At 44.3% G+C, this 20,761-nt stretch overlaps 2 protein-coding genes across 3 annotated transcripts; both read left to right on the plus strand.

Annotated features, from left to right (window-relative positions):
- The first annotated feature begins 1,423 nt into the window (after nucleotides 1–1,423).
- Nucleotides 1,424–6,597, plus strand: smu1a (SMU1 DNA replication regulator and spliceosomal factor a). Its single transcript, XM_076739615.1, has 12 exons — nucleotides 1,424–1,541; nucleotides 2,092–2,302; nucleotides 2,628–2,780; nucleotides 3,021–3,131; nucleotides 3,314–3,442; nucleotides 3,555–3,674; nucleotides 3,760–3,876; nucleotides 4,127–4,254; nucleotides 4,397–4,523; nucleotides 4,617–4,784; nucleotides 5,062–5,214; nucleotides 5,648–6,597. The coding sequence occupies exons 1-12, from the start codon at nucleotides 1,516–1,518 to the stop codon at nucleotides 5,744–5,746; spliced, it is 1,542 nt and encodes a 513-aa protein (XP_076595730.1). The 5' UTR covers nucleotides 1,424–1,515; the 3' UTR covers nucleotides 5,747–6,597.
- Nucleotides 6,598–7,249: 652 nt separating this feature from the next.
- Nucleotides 7,250–20,484, plus strand: LOC143325798 (putative carboxypeptidase X1). Of its 2 annotated transcripts, XM_076739120.1 has the most exons (15): nucleotides 7,250–8,052; nucleotides 9,361–9,504; nucleotides 12,837–12,946; nucleotides 13,044–13,183; nucleotides 13,392–13,476; nucleotides 13,943–14,102; nucleotides 14,188–14,279; nucleotides 15,409–15,532; nucleotides 17,273–17,469; nucleotides 17,567–17,746; nucleotides 17,993–18,190; nucleotides 18,308–18,404; nucleotides 18,718–18,857; nucleotides 19,007–19,109; nucleotides 19,277–20,484. In XM_076739120.1, exons 1-15 carry the CDS (start codon nucleotides 7,731–7,733, stop codon nucleotides 19,579–19,581), a joined length of 2,397 nt encoding a protein of 798 aa, XP_076595235.1. In that variant the 5' UTR covers nucleotides 7,250–7,730; the 3' UTR covers nucleotides 19,582–20,484. The 2 variants fall into 2 exon arrangements, with proteins under 2 accessions (XP_076595235.1, XP_076595236.1); XM_076739121.1 differs by lacking the exon at nucleotides 9,361–9,504.
- The last annotated feature ends 277 nt before the right edge of the window (nucleotides 20,485–20,761 follow it).

Consider the following 20,761-nt stretch of genomic DNA (forward strand, 5'->3'; position numbering starts at 1 on the left):
TTTCTCTTATGCCTTTTTGGCTCGGAAACATTGTGGGAATCTCAGCTGGGAAGTCTTTTGATGTCAGACATTAATTCATAACACCGTCCTCCATCACTGAGCAGGTGGGATTTATGCATGTTTGTTCTTATAAAGTGTTAGTTTCCTTCCTGATGGACCTAAGAGTGGCTACAGTGCTTTGTGGTAGTAATGTGCTCTAATTATGATGGACACGGGTAACTTTACTGCATACCAAGAATGGTACCTCACATAAATTTAGACTTTTCTTTGTTTTTCGCAGAAGGATGAAGTGATTACATTACAGCCTTTTGTGCCGCTGTCATTCTTCCAGCGTGGTGGCGTCTCCCTCGTTGGTAAGCATTCTCCAAACAGCCTCTGCTTTGTCATGCCAGAAGACGGCAAAATTATATCGACGTCTTTTTCCTGCTCTTATGTTAATATATTCCCAGTTACTGCGGCGTTGTGGTTTTGTGAAAACAGCGCTCCTGCCCTCCCCATCCTCTGCGCCTCCCCTCATCGCTTCCCAATATATTTCTCCATCTGCAAGGACAAATGAAACCAAGCGAGGTCTGCTGTGTTCCTGGTGCCAAATTCATTTTCAGTGTGGATGGGGCTCACAGTGGAATTATGTCATGATTGCCCAAAACAACCAAACCCAGGCAGGGGGAATGCAGGCTGAAGTGGTGCTGTGCTGAACATCATCATCATCATAACCTTGAAAGACCTTCACTGGCAGAGAGGAGAGAGTCAAGAGGGCCTCTGGGTTATAGCTGTGCACGTAGCGCCCTCTGTTGATCAGCCTGGAGAAAAGAAAAAACAAATAGCTTCAAAGCAGATGGGGATGTCTGCGCACATTAAAGCCTCTGAGCATGAAAGGTTCATAGGTTATTGAGTGCTGCAGGATACAAACAGATCTATGTTTTGACTTCATATAGAAAGAAAACAACTGCATTGACATTTGAGTCCAGGAACCAACACAGGTCCCTGGACTCAATTTTAAGAATAACTGATCTCACGTGTACATTAAATCTACTGCATGATAGCCATGTTTAGTGACAAAAAACGAAAAAATAAACAATTAAAATTGAATTAGGACATTGGTTATATTTAATAGGATGAAAAGAAATTGGTAAGTACAAAAACAATATATCTCAGACTGGAATCACCATTTAACTTCAGCAACAACAACAACAAAAACGGATTTTGCTTTTCAAAATAAAGTGTGGGGTAAGTCAGGCGCACTAGGTAACAGATGTTGCTTTATTATGTGTACAAGTCGTGTTCATAATACATCGTATATGCTAATATTGTAATATAAACCAATTTGTTGGAACATTTCAGAGGCTTTTTTGTCGATAATTCAAAAGAATCTAACATTACCATCTACACTCAATGAGCGTTTTTATTTTAAGGGTCTCCTTCCGGTACTTCCGTGTTTGCGTCTGTGCTGCGTGTTTCTTGCCTTCGCTGCATACCCTAGAGTGTCTTGTGGTCGCAGTTTTTAGATAAATAACCATGTCTTTGGAGGTGGAATCCGCAGAGTAAGTAGTCTGCTTAATTACTATAAAACAGTGCAATTTCGATAACAAATCTCACGCTAATAACTGTACAGTTTATCCTATTTTCTGTTAGTGAGGCCTGTCTCATCCTGCAGTTCACTAGCGTTAGCGCGCTAAGCTAAGCTAACAAGCCAACATACGGATCTCTCCATAGATGTTGTTTGATCTTTTAAGCGAAGTGACAATAATTTCAGTCCGAAGTGTTGTCGTGTTATTTAAAGTACACTTCGGTCGTATTTTCAGTGCTTTTCTTTGGAGTAAACAAATAGAAGACGGGAGTTAGCTAGAATTCATTAGCATTAGCGTTAGCTAACGGTAAACCATCAGTTGTCACAGCTTATCCTCTGACTGAAGAGATATTTTTGTCAAACTAAGGCAGCAAAAGTCAGTTGATGGTTATTTATAGTGCTGCTGCTGTTAGATTTTCCATTAAAGTTAATTACTTCTTATGTAACAAATTGGAGTTTGAATGGCTTCAGCTGAGTTACTCGGAACATATAGTTTATCCAAATGACTTTTCTGTTTCCCACAGCGTGATCCGTCTGATTATGCAGTACCTGAAGGAAAACAATCTGCAGCGGACTCTCGTCACCCTGCAGGAGGAGACCACCGTGTCTCTGAACACTGTGGACAGTATAGAGAGCTTCGTGGCAGACATAAACAGTGGCCACTGGGATACTGTCCTGCAAGCCATCCAGTCCCTCAAGCTGCCAGATAAGACCCTGATAGACCTTTATGAACAGGTGAGGTTTGTGGTCAGCAGCTAACTTTACACTGCGCTCATGCAGGATTTAAATGTCCTCCTGGATTTCCCAGTGCATCCACCAGAAGTTTGACGTTCTTAAAATATATCCTGATGTCTTAAACTACATTCCTGTTTGTTTCTATCCAAAGGGGCCGTGTTAAATCTATTCTTTGTACACCTTTCTTAATCCAGATCTTTAAGTTTACTGTTGTTGAGATGAGATGACCCAGCATTGCTTCTGCTGTTATCAGTCATGTCAGCAGGTCTCTCAGTGAAAAGAACGTCTCCTCTGAATCTTAACGTCTGTCTTCTTTCCTGACCAGGTGGTGTTGGAGCTGATCGAGTTGAGAGAGTTGGGTGCAGCCCGTTCACTCCTCAGGCAGACCGACCCCATGATCATGCTGAAACAGACCCAGCCAGAGAGATACATCCACCTGGAGAACCTGCTGGCTCGCTCTTACTTCGATCCCAGAGAGGTGAGTCCAAACTGAACTTTAAACAAGATACAGGTTAAAGGCTCAAATGTGTTTTACTCTTGCACTAACTGACTAACTACTGTTAATAGGATTTTCTTTCTTCATATGAAGATTGAGACATGTAATACAATACAGTTTGCCAAACCTGATATTGGTTAAATTCTTAATGTTGCACAAAGGGGACATCTCAAAGATCCCAGGTGTGTTGAGTTGCTGATGTCCGTGTTACTCGTTGTCCAGGCGTACCCAGACGGCAGCAGTAAGGAGAAGCGCCGGGCGGCCATCGCCCTGGCCCTGGCAGGGGAGGTCAGCGTGGTGCCACCCTCTCGTCTCATGGCTCTGCTGGGACAGGTAAGATAAGATAAGATAAGATAAGATAAGGAAATGATCAGGAAACCTGCAGGTGTGATGAATGTTGGAGACTCACCATAAAATAATTTGCATATTTGTGTTTCTTGATTAACGTAGGAGTTAAGCTACAACTCAAAGTGCTAATGATGATTTTGCCCTCTGTCTTCATTCTTCTCCTTCAGTCTCTGAAGTGGCAGCAGCATCAGGGCCTCCTGCCTCCTGGTATGACTATCGACTTGTTCAGGGGTAAAGCTGCTGTTAAAGATGTGGAGGAGGAGCGCTTCCCCACCCAGCTCAGCAGACACATCAAGGTACCCACGAGCATACTGTCGTTCATGTCTTACACATCCAGGAGTTAGCTTAGATTTCATGACTTAAACATTTTAAGTGTTCTGACGTCACTTGTTTCCCCTCCCTTCACAGTTTGGACAGAAATCTCATGTGGAGTGTTCCCGATTCTCCCCTGATGGTCAGTACCTGGTCACCGGTTCCGTGGACGGCTTCATCGAGGTCTGGAACTTCACCACCGGCAAAATCAGAAAGGTAGCTTATCCAAAACAAACGCACATTAACCAGAGTCACCGTCTGGTTGGACGTTACATTTACGCTCATGCGTTGTGTCCTGCAGGATCTGAAGTACCAGGCTCAGGATAACTTCATGATGATGGACGATGCAGTGTTGTGTATGTGCTTCAGTCGAGACACAGAGATGTTGGCCACTGGAGCTCAGGATGGAAAGATCAAGGTAGACTAGAAACATTACTTCTATTTCAATCTTTTTAGCTTTTCAGTTATGCAAAAATATGATGTGTTTATAGATAAACAAACGTGTAATGATGGACTAAAAACATACCATTGAAAGGCAGTGCTTGGTGTCTAAGTTACATTATTGAATCAGATTATTTCCACTGTGTATATGGGCAGTGATGGTTACCTGCAGACTCAGCACCATGTTGCAAAGGCAAATTAAAGTGTGTGTGTGTGTGTGTGTGTAGGTGTGGAAGATCCAGAGCGGTCAGTGTCTGAGGAGGTTTGAACGTGCCCACAGTAAAGGAGTAACATGCGTCAGTTTCTGTAAAGACAGCAGTCAGCTCCTCAGTGCCTCCTTCGACCAGACAATCAGGTAAACTCCTGCCCGACCAAACACCTTCACCCTTTATTCTTCTCCCAAAACAACCTAACAGCTCATTGTTTGAGTCGATTTTTACTGAACATCTGTTTTGGGATCATTTTGTGAACCTGAGTTAATTCTTCTCTTTGCTAAGGATCCATGGGCTGAAGTCGGGTAAAACTCTGAAGGAGTTCCGCGGTCACTCCTCATTTGTGAATGAGGCCACCTTCACACCGGACGGCCACCACATCATCAGCGCCTCCTCAGACGGCACAGTCAAGGTGACACAGTAAATCACGTAATGGCATCAATGTGCCTGTACGCTCGCTGTGTGTCTTACTAGTCTCATCTCGCTGTGTTTGACCTGCTTTCAGGTGTGGAACATGAAGACCACCGAGTGCAGCAACACCTTCAAGCCTCTGGGCACGTCAGCTGGCACCGACATCACAGTCAACAACGTCATCCTGCTGCCCAAGAACCCGGAGCACTTCGTAGTGTGTAACCGCTCCAACACGGTGGTCATCATGAACATGCAGGGACAGGTCAGTTCAAATCACTCCTGAACCAGAGCACAGCCCGATGTGATGACAGGCAGCTGAAGTCGGCTCACGAGCCGTTACGTAAACTGTGCTTTTGTCTTTGTTACATGATTCATAGTCAGAGTTCATGCTGCTTTTTTCTCTAAAAACTGACCAATAAACATGGAGAACTGCAGGTTTTTAAGGTTTGCTTATGAAGCTGACGCTGCCTACCTGCCTGCCTGCTGCATACAGTACATGTTTTCTGTGTGTTTGATTGCACTCGTGACTTGCTGTGCAGATCGTGAGGAGTTTCAGCTCCGGTAAGAGGGAAGGTGGTGACTTTGTGTGCTGCACCCTGTCGCCCCGCGGCGAGTGGATCTACTGTGTGGGCGAAGACTTTGTGCTCTACTGCTTCAGCACCGTCACCGGCAAGCTGGAGAGAACGCTGACGGTACGTTAGTGCACTCAGGAGCTCAGATCAAAGCATCCAGAAATATCACAGCACATTCCCTCCTCTGCCTCTGCCACGAAAACGCCCGGCTGTGAAGTTTTCATTTAAGTTTTGAGGCGAGGGCGAAGCTCTTTTGTTTTATTTGACGTGACAAACAGTCATGGACAAAGAAGCATCAAACCCTCTGAGGTCTGTGCTGTGTTTTATCAGTTTCTCAAAGATCTGCCTAAGTCACATGACTTTTTGTACCCTTTTTTTTAATGCTGGGAGGTTATTTTAGCATAATTTCATTTAAATTCTGATCAAAATGTGTTATTGGAACTTGGTTTAATCATGATTAAAGTCATTTGTAGATCATAATTTTATTAACTAAACAGCTTCCTTCATTTTAAAAGATGGGTTCATGCTCACGTCTCACTCCTCCGTCCTCCAGGTCCATGAGAAGGACGTGATCGGCATCGCCCACCACCCCCACCAGAACCTGATCAGCACCTACAGTGAGGATGGTCTGCTGAAGCTGTGGAAGCCGTGAGGCGTCGTTCTGAACTGAGACTGGACGTTCTCACACAGCGGCTGCTCTCCTCACTCTGGACACTCTGCTCCCGTCCTCTTCTTCTCTGTTTTTTTGTCCCCTTACATCTCTGGAGGAGTCGTTCTCTTTCAGGTCACTGTGAACTCAGCGTTTCTGTATCCACGTTGATGGTCTCAAAAACTCCAGGTTTTATATATTCAGATTTAAAGTGCATCTTACAAAGCAGCGACTTGTTTGGGATTCATGACTTTGAAGTGGTCGAGATGATTTTTTTAAAGAAACATTCAAAATGTGAACTAGACACGATTATTACGAATACTCTGTAACTGTCCATCACACACGAAGACAGGAGCTTCCAGATTCAGTCCGGCTCATTCATTCATTCATTCATTCATTCATTCATTCATCCTTTCATATTGTTTCAGTTGCCGTCAAAATAAATCAGGTTGTGCTGTTCAGCACCTGAACTTTACAGACGTTCAGTAGCTTCAGCTTTCTTTCAGCGTAGGAGAGATGATGCGAGACGTTCACGGCGACGAGAGCTCGTTTTGAAAATTCCACTTTTTTGTAAATATATTTTTTATTTGCATTTGTTTCGTTTTTTCAAGAAGACCTGGTTAAATAGTTTGTGCCCGTTTCTGTGTTTCTTTTCTTCTTTTTTTCAGAATTGAATGGTGTCACTCCAAAATTCTTTCAGAAAGTTTTGTTTTCTAAAATTATTCGGTTCTTTCAACATGGAGAACCAAATAATACTCAGTTTAATCATGAAGTTATTGTCAGAGACTTAACAGGCTGAAACATTTCTCTTCGTGTATCTGTCTGCTATTAAAGCTGTTTAACCAGAACAGAAATCAGCATCTTTGAGTCTGTTGTGTTAGACAACTGGAATATGGACAAAACTGAAGTGAATCTGAATTTGCAGGATGTTAAGAGGACACAAGGTGTCAGTATACAACCGTTACTAAACGTCTTCAGATAAATCCATTTGCAGCCGTGCGTGCTGCCTGTGTGCGACGGGGGCAGAGTGGACTGAGTTTGAATCCTGAATAAACTCCGGTTGTTAGTCGAGGCACAGCAGAGAGGAGCGTCAAGTCAGCCAACAAGACAAATGCCAGGACTCTGATCACGTCTTCAAAATAAAAGCATGCATTTGTCACTTTTACCAATGTGCTGTTTTAAAGTTTGAAAGTCTTGGCGACTGACTTTGATCTCTGCTGCATCTGTCGCCATTTTCAGACCTGTTCTAAAAAATCAGACTGAACATCCGATAACGGGAAGACATGGAAATGACTTACTAGACAATCAGCTTAAGGGGAAGAGTTTCCTTAAAGCTGTTTGTTAGATAAACAATAGAAGTTTCACAGCAGCATTTTCTTGGCCTTTGTTCCTTGTAATGGCTGTGTATAACAAAATGAACTCATTAAGTAATCAATGGTGAATTTTCCACCTTGCCAAAGCCACTACTTTTTTTTTTTTTTTTTTTTTTTTTTTTTTTTTTTAACATTGGAGGCATCTGGCAGACCAAATTGACCTTTATGGCAGACCACCTTTCGTATGCCTGGTCTAAAATATCAGAAAATAGTGGGAAAATGACCATTATAATTTCCCAGAGCCAAAGATTGTTTCATTTATTGAACCATCTGTCCAAATCCAGTTTTATATTATTTAAGTAAAAGCAGCACATGTTCACTTCGAAGACCTGGAATCTGAAAATTTGGGTCATTATGCTTGAAAAATGATGTGAATTGCAAGTAATTTTATGCGATCAACTGCTTTTCAGCTCTACTTTTTACTCTCAGGACACCCTCTGTCTGCACTACTGTTGATCACGCAAAAACATGCTAAACATCAACACAGCTTTTATTTTTTCAATCCGTGACAGGAAGTTGTTTCTCATTGTGGGTGACTTGACTTGCAGAGCGGCAGGTCAGGGAGGTTGAATGAGAGTTTAGTGTTGGAGGGGCTCCTGCTGGGAAGCGATACTATGGCAGGAGTTCTGCACTTCATTCTGCTTTTAATTCTGCATTGTGGATCATTTCACCTCATTTCAGCCAGACCTGATCAAAACACGACTACTGAGGCTCCAGATGCAGCTTTTACTCCAACTGAGAGCCTTTTCTCTGCAGGGAAGACCAACAGTACTGAGGCTCCCACCACAGGTTTCACAACCGGTTACAGTAAGACAACAGCCAAACCTCCCAAAACCTCCACAACTACTGAACAGCTGAGTGAAGACACCAGTAAAACAGCAGAGAGAGCAGTGCCCAGAAAAGACACTGAAGAAGAAGAAGGTCCTTTGGAATTAGGTGAGTGGATGTAATTTAATCTGCTGGAATTGTAATGCTGCTTTATTCCCTATAGAAACTATTCCTGTGTCTGTGGTTTTCAATGATGAATAATGATCTAGTGATTATACTGCGGCCTTATGAAATTTGTTACAGGATTTCTTCTTCTCTGGAAAGATCTTTATGAGGGCAGATCTCTGTTTTACAACCTGACTAATCATTTGTTGGTTTTGCATTCATCTCACTGCTGTTCCCACAAACAGAAACAGCCATGCTGGTGAAGTTAACATTTTAAGGGTACAGTGATGCGTTTCTGTGCAGAGTGCAAAGGAAAGAGTTTCAATGAATCTGCAAAGTCAGACCTGCTGGGAAAAAGAAATGTCCCTCAGACCAAACTCCAGTGAGTCAAAGGTCCATGATCCATTGATGAAGGAGTTACAGTTCGTGAAGATGCTTCAGGACAACAAATCAGAGGATCTCTCAGGGTTCCTCAAAGCCTGACATGTTTTCAGAGTGTGAAGAAAGCTCTGCTGGTGGTTGCATGTGCGGTCAGAGAGTCCGTGTCCGAGGGTTGGGGGAGGATGTTCCACATTCTACTCTGTGCCGTGAGACATTTTAGCCGTTTTCTACTGATGAGAACCAGATGGGCTGTGTGATGCCTCAGACCCAAAAAAATGCAGATTGTGTGGCATTGCTCATGCAGGCATCACTTTGACTGTACACTGTCTGAAACTGTAGCTGCAGCCAAATGGCTTTAATGTAAACAGATGTAAACATCTGCAGCCAAAACCTCCAGCTCAGCAGCATTCACACGAATCCAGTCTCAGGTCTGAAAGCCGGTTTGTGCTGCTTGCTGTTAGTGGAAAATAAAGTTGAATAAGAAGATTGATGCCTCTCCCATATGTTTATGTTGAACATGAAATTACAGCCAGCAGCTGATTAGCTTAGCTCAGCATGAAAAGGAAACAGCTAGCCTGTCCAAACATCCACCAAGCAGCACATCTGACTCATTAATATGTTGTTTGACTTTAATGTGCTGGGCTTTTTTGTTTTTGTTTTTGTTTTTTGTCCCAGCCAGAAAAGGCTAATTTTTCTTAGCTTTGGACATAGCCAGGCTATCAGTTTCCCCTGGTTTCCAGTCTTTATGCTAAGCTAAGCTAACAGCTGCTAGCTTCAGATTTAACAGACAGATATGAGAGTGGTATCAAGCGTCTCGTCCAACTCTCTGCAAGACAGTGACTGAGTGCGTTTCCCAAAATGCCAAATGAGTCCTGTCCTACGAGGTCTCCATGTTTCCTGCTGTGCATTAAATGGTTTGCATTTCTGTAGAAAGGAGGTCCGCCAGGAGCGTTAAGGTAACAAAGAAGCCCAAAACAATCCAGAAGAAATCCAAACTCATCACCAAGAAGCCAAAGATTGTTAAGAAAACCAAACCTCAGGTCAAACCAAGTGTGGCCACGGAGACGCTCCCACGTATGTATGGGGATTAGCCCTGAGGGGCAGTATGGCAATCAGACAAGGGTCAGATATTAGTGGCAAATAGTTTTATGTGCTTTCACCAGCTGTGGGCTTTACTGCGTCAGGACAATTTAAGTGGTTCCAAGTACCTGCAGCAGCTTCTGAAGGTGTAAATGAGACACACTGAATTGTCCTTTGAGGCAAACCCACCCAGGAAAGCATCAAAGTGTAAAGCTATTTGCTAATTTAACACCATATTTAGACCTTGATCTGATTCGTGTGGTGAGGCAGTGCATACTGTGTATCCAAACGTGTATATTATAAGGAAATTAATTCAATCTGCTGCTTCAAATCACAATCATCCCTTCTGTCCGAGTGGAAGCACAGATTCACTGCAAATTAATGTCTGAGAAACTGTTCATGAGAAGACTGGGAGCAGCTTCAGCTCTGCACCAGCCCTGTGAACATAATACCTGTTTTCACTTAGCGTTTAGCATGTAGCCTGCACTGCATGGTGGAATAGACCGTAGACGTTCGAAATGTCTCCTGTCCTTCCTCAACTGTTTCCTTTTTGTCCACCTTCTCTCTCTATTTCTAAAACTCTCACACACACAAACATTCATTATAACCTCAACCCTGAAACAAAGTCCTGGCCTTAGAATAAATTAACAATGTGGGGGATGGATTTTTGTCTCCCACTCATTTCCTGGAGTCTGCTGACCCCTAACCCTTATCTTAACCTTAACCCTAAAACTTCATGATTGACATTATGAGGACTTATGATTTGTCCCCATAAGGAAGCAAAGGCTTGTATTCAGGCATACTGTGTGCATGTGCTGGACGGGGCGATGAGCCGACCGAGGTGTGTGTGCACAGAGTGTATGTACATCTAATGTGTGTGTACAGCTGAGGGAAGCAGGGAGATTAACTTGTGGTCGGCTGGAAATAAATGCTGAGTAAGCAACTTGTCATGTCATGTCAAATCAGAGCCGATGCTCATTAAAAGCCGCTCAGGCCTGTCAGCCACTGCTGGAGTTACATTAACTGTGAGTAATATGGGAAAGTCGGTGGAAGTGTGACAATAGAGACTCATGATATTTCCTCTTCCTCCTGAACGAAGGGACTGAAATCTTCATTTTTGTGCAGCGGTTTGTGCAGTTCTGCCTCATGAAAGAAAATCTATGACTCCATCAAAGTCCAGACTGAGTAAAATGTCCCAGCAGGTGGTCATGTGTTTGTTCGCCTCAGTATTGTTCATCATTCTTTGTCTGAGAGAGGAAAACGTCTGGACTGTAGATGTGACGGGTGGTCGCATAACGGGTAGACCGGCTTCACCTCCTGAGCCGGAAGTTTGAAGTCCTGTGAGCATGAAAGGAAGAAAAGGTTTCTAATGTCACCTCATTACAAGAGCTGCCACTCACCGTCCAGGCTGCAGGCAACCTGGAGAGAGATGAGCTTATCTTTGGCAGTGAAAGACACGTCGTTAAACAAACCAGCTTCAGTCCTGCTGTTCTGTTTAGGAGGAGGACACATCTCAAGAACGTTTATCAGATTTGAATAGATATCGAAAAAAGTTTGCCATGAAACCAGTTTTTAAGGCACTTTTTGGTGCAAATCTGCCATTTTTTGCAAAAGAACTCCATCCAATGTACAAAAACTTTGGCAGATAACATATCAAAGGAGCCGAAACCAAAAGTCCTATACAGTTTTAATGTATTAGGTTAGAACATACTGCTTTAACTCTGGAACACATTGTGCCATTGTCATCAAATTCAGATGCACATACCAGCTCCAACCGATTCTACACGTCTGATGATGTCCTCCCTGCAGGTGGTGTAACAGCGGCGCGATGCGTTCACTTAGTTATCGTGAGTTTGATTCATCCTTCTTCAAAGCCTGAATATAAACCGACAGCTTTGAATGGTAAATAGGGATCATAAAGGCGGAGGGTCGTGTCGCGGAACCCGGGGAGATGAGACTCAGGGTGGGGGAACGTTTCTTTGATGACTCCATCTTTCCTTTGAGGTTCCTTTAAAGAGAAGGAAGAAGGCAAAATGAAAAAGGGTTTTGGGGGGAGTGGATGTGAAAACTGAATACAGGGGGGAGGATATATCTAACTGCAGGTTTAAGAGTGAGTCATGGTCTTTGTTGCTTATAAAAACTTTATTTAGAGGAAAAGACGGGGTCCTCAGCTTCAGGCAGAGAACAATAAGACTGAAAAACACATTTTTCTTTGTCTGGATTTGAGGACCACCTCATGGTGCTTATGGTTTATCTTCTCTCACAGTGGGTTTATTTACCCAGATAATCAGCTGGGCTGTGGGCTGCTCTTATGTGCTATAGATTGATTGTCAGTTATCATTGTCAGTTTGCCAGGTCTCTCTGGCTCGCCTTCAGTAGTTTGGCAGGAATCCACCGGTCAACAGCTACAAAGAGACTTTGGTTTTTAGGGCTGAGCAACATTCAGCGCAGCAGAGATCCAGCTGGACTACAAGGCAAAAGGGGGAAAGGGTCTTTAAGGGAAATGCCACCTACGTTTAGCATCCATTTAGCTGCTTCTATACCTCCGCCTGAGACCTTTTAGCAGCCAGTAAAGCTTCCTGGCAGGAAGAGGCAGCGTGAACCGTACTGAACCCTGCAGACAATGTGAGTCTGTCTGAGGCTTTAACGCTGGACGCTGGACAGCTTTAAAGAAATGTCACCGCCTGCACGAGAGTTGAGTTTCCTCTGTTTCCTGCCCTCCTTTTTACTTCTCTTTCAATTTACTTCTTTGGTTTGACATCTGAATCCATCCAGGTATTTTTACTGAAGTACAAGTCGCAGTACTTCAATGTGAAAAATACTTTTTTTTGCTTCAGTCTGTTGCCTGTCATCTGTCACATTGATCAAATGTGAGAAATCACTTGTAGTGTTATATGATTCATGTGCATTATATAACATTAAAGGCTGCTGTGTGATTTAATTTGTACTCACATGCTTTTAGAAGTGATCTTGTGATTCTCAGGTCTCATAAGGTCAAGCGTGTGTACATATATCATTGTATATGTACACATGTGAATGTGTGTGTTGTATGACTGCAGTCGTGTATACTGAGGAGCAAAGTGGGTGGAGATGCTGGTTCATTGGGGGTTTTTTTTCCAAATGTAAGCTAGAATTTGAAAGTTTTCTTAATTTTAAACTCAGTATCATGCAACACAAAAATATTTTTCCCAACTGTGTGCTTTGTCTTAAGGCACTAAATGCTACTCGGCCCTCTGGAACACTGCCTCCTTCTTACTTTGCTTCTCTGCTCTCAACTGTTTTGATATAATCACATTAAAATGGCGAATAAATCCCTGTTGTGTCAGAATGTCCTCCGCTGGGCCTGGAGTCACTGAAGGTCAAAGACACCCAGCTGAGAGCGTCATCGTATAAGCGCAGAGGCCTGGGCCCTCACCGCGGCAGACTCAACATCCAGGTAGACTTTCAGCAAACCAAAGGTGTGCTCTACTCCAGTGTACCAGCAGAGCAGCGATATCAGTGTGTTTCTTTTCTGTTTCCTGTGTGTGTTGCAGTCTGGGATAGAGGACGGTGATATCTACGATGGCGCCTGGTGCGCTCAGTACAGAGACAAGAAGCAGTGGCTGGAGGTCGACGCCCTGCGGCTGACCCGCTTCACCGGGGTCATCCTGCAGGGTCGCAGCTCCATCTGGAGGTCAGTGCTGAGGGTTAAAGTTCGTTTAGTGTCAGAGGTAACATGGGAAATGTAGTTTTGTACAGCAGAACAAAAAATGTTTTTCACTCCATTTCTTTAAGCTGATATTTCTCCCCAAATCTGTCTTGTATTGTATCTTGTAAGTTGTTGTGTGTGTCACGTGATATGATGTGTACCATAGAGCTACATGTGTCTCGTTCACACACAGTTGGGACGTCGTTCACACCTACAAGGTGCAGTTCAGTAACGACTCGCTGGCCTGGAAGCCGTGTATGAACGGGACTGAAGAGGCCGTGAGTGAACATCCTGTTCTTCTTCAAACTCAACTTGTTTCTCTTTGCTCATGTTTCCCATGTTCACATTTCACTTTATTACTATTATTTCTTCTTTTGCAGCAGTAAACAATCTATCAGTGAGCGAATATCTGCAGTTTTGTCTTTTTGCTTGGAGGGAATAAGTGGCATTGATATTGTTTTGTTATCTTCTTATCCTCAACAACAGCGCTGTATGATTTGGTTACATTTAGGAAACTTTCTCCCTTTTGGTTTTCCAAGATGCCAAAACTTTGCCGCCTTGGTTAGGCTGGTTTATCCGAGCGGTCTTTAAGGCTTGTGTGCCAAAGCCACAGCTGACCGCCAAGTGCCAGTCATGCGAAGACTGTTTTCCACAGAGTATCAGACGCTTTAATGTTCCATAGAGACAAATGAGTCAAAAAAACATCCCGTATCCTGTATTTCACTACATCTCCTTGCGCTGCAGATATTTGAAGGAAACCAGGACCCAGAGACACCAGTCCTCGCCCTTTTCAACACCTCCACGGTGGCCCGTTACATCCGGATCAACCCACAGACCTGGTACCAGAACGGGACGGACGGTGCAATCTGCCTGAGAGCCGAGGTGTTGGGCTGCGCTCTCCCAGGTGCAGGAAGTCAACAGCTGGGAGTCACAGAGATTTAATTTGAGAGCTTTCTGGTTGCTGTAACAGGAACTTTTCCATTCCACAGATCCAAATAACATCTACGCCTGGCAGACAGAGCCGACAGGGTCCAGAGACAAGCTGGACTTCAGACACCACAACTACAAGGAGATGAGAAAGGTAAGACAGTCTGATGTGTGTGTGTGTTGATTTTTAATGATTTGATGGATCACAGCGATGGAACTCGTGATGCTCCTCCATCTGCTCACTGAGACTCGGTCAGACGTTTTTGACCTGTGCAGAACAGCTTTGCCATCAAGGTATGTTTTTTAGAAACAAAGCTCCAGTCCAGGTTGACAGATGCACCAGTTCTGGGTTTTTGCAGCGAGTCCAGGACGCTCCCGCAGTGTGTGTGTGGTCTGGTCTCAGTCTGACCAAAAGCAAACAGTGTGGGAGGTTTCGCTCCTTCATGGCAGCGTCCTCACTGCGCTGCCACTACCAGCGGTCTGTTTGGAGACGCCGTCCTGAATCTGTCGGTCAGAAAACAGCCCGCAGAAACAAACACGGATCCGCATTCCACATGTGGGATTTAACGCGGCCTTGACAGGCCAGACATAAGTGTGAGTTTATGGGGGACTGGGAGACATGCCGCCAATTATTTCATATAAAACATTTGTCCCCTGCGGTGCCTTTAAGTGACAATCGATGCAGGTCCTAAAATGCCTCAACAGGAAAGTTATTCCACGTCATTACTTTGTTTTCAGGGTGAATTCATGATATTTTTACACAGTTATCAATAAAAAAAACTGCTTTTTTATGCATCGCTGTTCAGATATTTGACAGTGACTTGGCTTAAGAGATGGGAATCATTTTTTTTATTGATGAACAGACAATTTGAGTTAGAGACGAGACAATTCTGAGTGTCAGACGAGTGTCAGAGTGCATGTTTTCACGTTTTTCTAGGTGTTTTGTAGTTGTTATTTTTATTTCTCATGTGTAACATCATTCAGACCTCCTGCTGGTATTGATCCCACACCTCTGTGTCCTTTAGCAACATGCTCTCCCATAAATTTGCATCAAACAACATCTCAAACATATCAGAATGAAAGAAGGAAAAAATGCAAAAAAAATGGCATGAATGCACCAAGAGGTTCAGTTCAATAAGTCAGGGAGTCCCAGCTGTGCCTACGAGCCTGAAACATTTTCACACCGGCCAAAGCTGAAATGTGGCAGATCTTAAAATGCCAGGATTTTTCTTTACTTTGCTGTAGTGCCTCTCACTTCTCTGAACAGCTCTGTTGTTTCCCAGCTGATGAAGTCCGTGAACGAAGCCTGTCCTGACATCACCCGCATCTACAGCATCGGGAAGAGTTACACCGGTCTGAAGCTCTACGTCATGGAGATCTCCGACAACCCCGGAAAGCACGAACTGGGTGAGACGCTGAAGACAGATGTGGACAGTAAACTGTCAAAGTGTACCACAGCTGTTTTAAAGGAAAAGTCTGATTCTAAGCTCTGTCGTGGTTTAGCGCTAATATGCACAGGATCCACTCGGGAAAAGGCTAAAAATTGTTGTCCTTTTTGCATTTCATTCAGTGATTTTTCATTATCTACGTCTTTCACAATAATGCAGTCCATATTCACTGAGCAGGGGAGCTTTTTATGTATTCTTTCAAACATTAAATGCTGTGAAGCTAAGAGCAGTTCACCCTCAAAGAAGGCATCATTTCATCTAATGAGGGGCAGAGGCTTTATGATCACAGTTGTCTGAGGGGTCTGAGGGGTCTGAGAGGTCTGAGGGGTCTGAGGGGTCTGAGGGGTCTGTGGGGTCTGTCACAGCGACTGCCCCTGTGTCCCCACCCTCCACAGCTACGCTGACAGTCCAGCTCTGTGAGAAACGTGAACCGACACAGACCAGAGTTCCTCTGTTTGCTCTGAGGTGTACAAATGTTGTCTTTGGCCTCGTCAGCTCTGCCCACGTGGCGGCAGAGCTGAGAGGTTTTCCCGCCAAAAACTCACATGACAGAGGAGGCAGCACGGAGGAGCAGAGGGAGGAGATCATGCCCGTCCATTCAGACCTTCAAGTTTCTATCCAGTTATCAAATGTAGTCCTCCAGCAGGTGCAGAAAAACTCCACCAAAGCTTGTTTCAATGCAGTTTCAAGCTAGATTACCTGTAGAGAAACACCTGATCTTTACGCTCGAGTAAAAATACTAAAAGCCAAAAAACTTCCTGCTCCTTCCTCTTGTATTGTCAGGACTGATAGTTGGTAAATAGTTGGTCGTCTAGAAAAAGGACAAAGTCAGTTTTTCCCTCCTCTCAGTCTGTGACCTGATTTTTTTGTTCGTCTTTTTTCCAGAAATCGGTGTCGGTTTGGTGTGATCTTATGTTCCATGTGTCCGAACGATCAGGTTTTCAGTATTTCGTGCCATCTCAGTGGTCACACTTGGAATAACTGGAGTTTCGGTGTAGTCAAATAGCCTTGGTCTGCCCCTTCACTTTTCCACAGTTATGTAACTTCTGTGAATGTTCTCTCTGTATTGTTTGACTAAAGCTTATATGTTGTTATTGATGCTGCTCTCTTGGCCGAACTACTGGTACTTTTCTGTATCTCTATACGTTTACTTAGAGATTAGATGAATAAATTGAGCAAAAGAAAATGCTGCTCTTTACAAACAAACCAGACAAAGTGTTTAACAAGCATCAAATAACAAGACCCAAGCATTAAATTAATCAGTGAACAGTCATTCTGATTTTGCAGTCAGTCTCTCTGAATGTGTGTTTTCCATCAGACGCTCGTCTCAGTGCTGAGTGTTTCGTTAGAAGGAGAGCGAGCTGAAACTCCTCCTCGTAAACAGCGGTGAGGAAGAAGTGTGAGATTTCAGATCTGCCCGTCAGTGCAGTGTATGCAGACCAAACAGGAAACAGGTCTTTCAGCGGGGTCACTGACAGAGGCTGATCTGTGCGGGACGTGTTTTGAAAGCACAGATCGCGTTAAGTTTCTGAGGACTCTTCATCCTCACTGAATATGATCTGCAAATGTTTCTTCCTGTTGAGGTCTCGCTCACTTTGGAAAACAGAAGTAAAAACATTTAACGTGTCAAATGGTGTCACATACCCAAACCGGTGCTCTGAACTCCTTTCCTGTGTCTGTGTTTTGGCGCCCCCTGCAGGAGAGCCAGAGTTCCGATACGTTGCAGGGATGCATGGGAACGAGGTGCTGGGCCGAGAGCTTCTGCTCAATCTGATGGAGTACATGTGCCAGGAGTACAAACGAGGAGACCAGCGCGTCGTCCGGCTGATCAAAGAGACTCGCATCCACCTCCTGCCCTCCATGAACCCGGACGGGTATGAGATGGCCTTTAAAAAGGTGCCTGGAAATGCGTTTAGTCCAAGATTGTGCTGTAATCTCCATGATGACCACAATATAACAGCAAAGGCTCAATCCCACTCTCTTCGATCCGCAGGGCTCGGAGTTGGCAGGCTGGGCTCTGGGTCGTTACAGCTACGAAGGCATCGACATGAACCACAATTTTGCAGACCTCAACTCTGTGATGTGGACCGCCATCGAGCTGGAGACGGACCGGTCCAAACTCATCAACCACTACTTCCCCATCCCTGAGAAGTACACCTCCGAGGAAGCCTTTGTTAGTTTCACACAGACACCGCACACACACGCTGGACAGAAGTGTGTCATTGGTTCAAACTCCGCACCATGTCTCCACCCTGCGCCTCCTCCCTGCAGTGTTCCTCCTGACCTTGTTTCTGTTCCACGGATTCCTTCACCTTGTTGCTTTTTTCATGAGTCATCACCACTTTTTGCACACAGGTTGAGGTGGCTCCTCTACTCTGTACTGTTACTTTTTCCACTAAGTCTCCAACTCCACCTCTAGGTGGCGTCAGAGACCCGAGCTGTCATCAACTGGATGCAGAACATCCCCTTTGTTCTGAGCGCTAACCTCCATGGAGGAGAGCTGGTGGTCACCTACCCGTATGACATGACCCGGGACTGGGCGCCTCGCGATCACACGCCCACTGCTGACGAGAGCTTCTTCCGCTGGTTGGCCACAGCGTACGCCAGCACCAATCAGGTTCATCCTGCTCCTGCTGTCACTTCCTGCCCTCGCCTTTAAAAAACAAGCTCAGGGAAACGATGATGTCTGATGGCACCACTGTGTTGAACATGTTCCTGTGTCTCATTCGACCAGGTGATGTCCAACCCAGACCGGCGGCCGTGCCACAACAAGGACTTCCTCAGATACAACAACATCATCAACGGAGCTGACTGGCACAACGTACCAGGAAGTAAGAATGTGTGTGTTTTCCAGAGTAAACTCAACTTCTTTCAGTGTGACCGAAGCAGAAATCATACAAATATTATGTTCACATCAAGTACGTTTACTGAAGTACGGTGCTTAAGTACAGTTTTGAAGTTGGTGTACTTTACTTGAGTACTTTGTACTTCTACTTGGCTACGTTTCAGAGGGAAATGTAGTACTTTTTAATGACATTTTTTTGATAAATGTATCAAATTGTATTTATTGACTGGTTACTTTGCAGATTCACATTAATAACACAGAATAAAAATCAATTGATGCATTTTGATTTACTACTACAGGTATGAATGATTTCAGCTACCTGCACACGAACTGTTTCGAGGTGACGGTGGAGTTGTCCTGCGATAAATTTCCTCATGCCAGTGAGCTTCCCATCGAGTGGGAGAACAACAGAGAGTCTCTGCTGGTCTACATGGAGCAGGTCTGGCTGCTGCCATCATTTTCATAATCTCCTTTTCTTCAGCTCCTCTTTGCTTTTCCTGTGAAGTGAACATCCCTCCCTGAGTCAGAACATCTCTTATCTCATGTTTGACAATGCACCAATGAAATGTCTCTGTCCTGTTTTTTTAGGTCCACCGTGGGATTAAAGGTGTGGTTCGTGACAAAGACACAGAGGCTGGGATAGCGGATGCCATCATTAAAGTCGATGACATTGATCATCATATTCGATCAGGTACAATCTTACATCTCAGACATGAATCAGATCAAATCTGTGGTTGGAAAACATGAAGAGCTTTAATGAGCACTTACAGTTAAAGGTATTTTATATCTCAGCTGTCGTCCAAAATAAACACTTTGTAAATGAAACTGCTATAAAATGTCTTCTCTGCTCTGCTTCAGTTGCTGATGGCGACTACTGGCGGCTGCTGAATCCCGGTGAGTACCGGGTGACGGCCAGCGCAGAGGGCTACTACCCCTCATCCCGCACCTGCCAGGTCATGTACGACCACTACCCCACGATCTGCGACTTCCGCCTCACCAAGATGCCCAAACAGAGGCTAAAAGACTTTTTAGGGAAGGGGGGGAAACTCCCAAAAGACCTGCAGCTCTGGCTGCGACAGCTGCGCCTGCGTAAGCTCCGCGTCACCACCAAGGCCATCAACCAGAGGCGTGCGGCTGCAGCCAAACGGGCAAAGAGGGTGTGAGCGAAGCGGGACTCGGTTCAGTTCACTCTGGGTCCAGAGTCGCCCCAGTTCACTGGATTCAGGTCACTTTTCTTCCTTTAAATGGTGTTTTTCATGAAGGGCAGAACAGCACCGAGCTGCAGACCAGCTGAGGGAGCAGCTGCTTCCTGAAGGCTGTTAAAGTCTCATTAAATGTCTTTTCCATGTTTCAGGCTGAGCTGTTTGCTCAAACGAGGCAGCACTTCACTCATGTTGCTGTTTCAGTTCAAATGGTGCAGGAGTTAAAAATGTCCCTTTTCTGTTTAAGCTCTTACATTCATTAAAAACACAAAGAACACTGATGTCACCAAACCAGTCTCACCTGTGAGGGGTGGGCGTGGCTCAGCGGAGGACAGGCTGATAACCAGACGCACTGCAGAGGAAGGTGGTGTGTTTGTGACTCTTGTTTATTTCACATCATCGAAAGCTTTTAATCTCTGAGCTGCAGCCTGCAAACACCAGGGCAGGTGTGATTTTTACATTTTGTGCTGCTGTGAGGTTTGACTGGAACTGCTCCTCTCCTGGAGGGTCACACGATTGGAGCTCCTCCTCTTCCTTCTTCCTTTCTCCTCATCTGCTCTCCCAACTTCAAGAACATGGAGCTGTTTCATATTTAACCCTCAGGTCACTTTTCTCTGAGACTGAACTCTCCTCTATCGTCAATACACCCCCCTCCTCCCCCAGACAGACAGTTTTTTTGGATCTTGATTCAGAAACTCTCATAACTGAGGACAACATAAGAAGTAATTAACTCTTGATGGGAAGTTTGTTGATTTTAGAAAATGGGAATATAAACTGAGGTGTCCATCAGACTGAACAGTTTTGTTAAAATTACATCGATTTCTTAGATCCTGAATTTTGGTTAAGAAGTGTTCAGAAAATGTGTTTTAAAGAGAATAAAAGATGTGCTCACACTTCATTTGTCCTTAATACATTTTGCTGTGTTGCTTTCACAGAAGGCCTAAACTGCTCCTTTGACTTAATGATGACAAACTGAACTGTCTGACGCTCAGAAATTTTACTGTGATGCAACAGAATAACTTGTAAAACATGGACTGATTCTGAAATCTGTTCACATCAATAATTACAACATTTTCTGAGATCAATCTTTATTGTAAAGTCTAGAAATTCCTGAGGTGATATCATGTAGTTGAGTTTCTGT

Source organism: Chaetodon auriga, chromosome 9 (assembly GCF_051107435.1).
Source record: "Chaetodon auriga isolate fChaAug3 chromosome 9, fChaAug3.hap1, whole genome shotgun sequence".
Lineage (NCBI taxonomy): Eukaryota > Metazoa > Chordata > Actinopteri > Chaetodontiformes > Chaetodontidae > Chaetodon > Chaetodon auriga.

Excerpts from the sequence above, each read along its gene's own strand:
- LOC143325798 (XM_076739120.1), top strand. The coding sequence starts at position 7,731 with ATGGCAGGAGTTCTGCACTTCATTCTGCTTTTAATTCTGCATTGTGGA. Across the intron at positions 9,505-12,836 it reads GGCCACGGAGACGCTCCCAC|AATGTCCTCCGCTGGGCCTG; the intron begins GTATGTATGGGG and ends CTGTTGTGTCAG. Across the intron at positions 19,110-19,276 it reads TGATCATCATATTCGATCAG|TTGCTGATGGCGACTACTGG; the intron begins GTACAATCTTAC and ends GCTCTGCTTCAG.
- smu1a (XM_076739615.1), top strand. The coding sequence starts at position 1,516 with ATGTCTTTGGAGGTGGAATCCGCAGA. Across the intron at positions 4,255-4,396 it reads TCCTTCGACCAGACAATCAG|GATCCATGGGCTGAAGTCGG; the intron begins GTAAACTCCTGC and ends CTCTTTGCTAAG. Across the intron at positions 5,215-5,647 it reads AGCTGGAGAGAACGCTGACG|GTCCATGAGAAGGACGTGAT; the intron begins GTACGTTAGTGC and ends TCCGTCCTCCAG.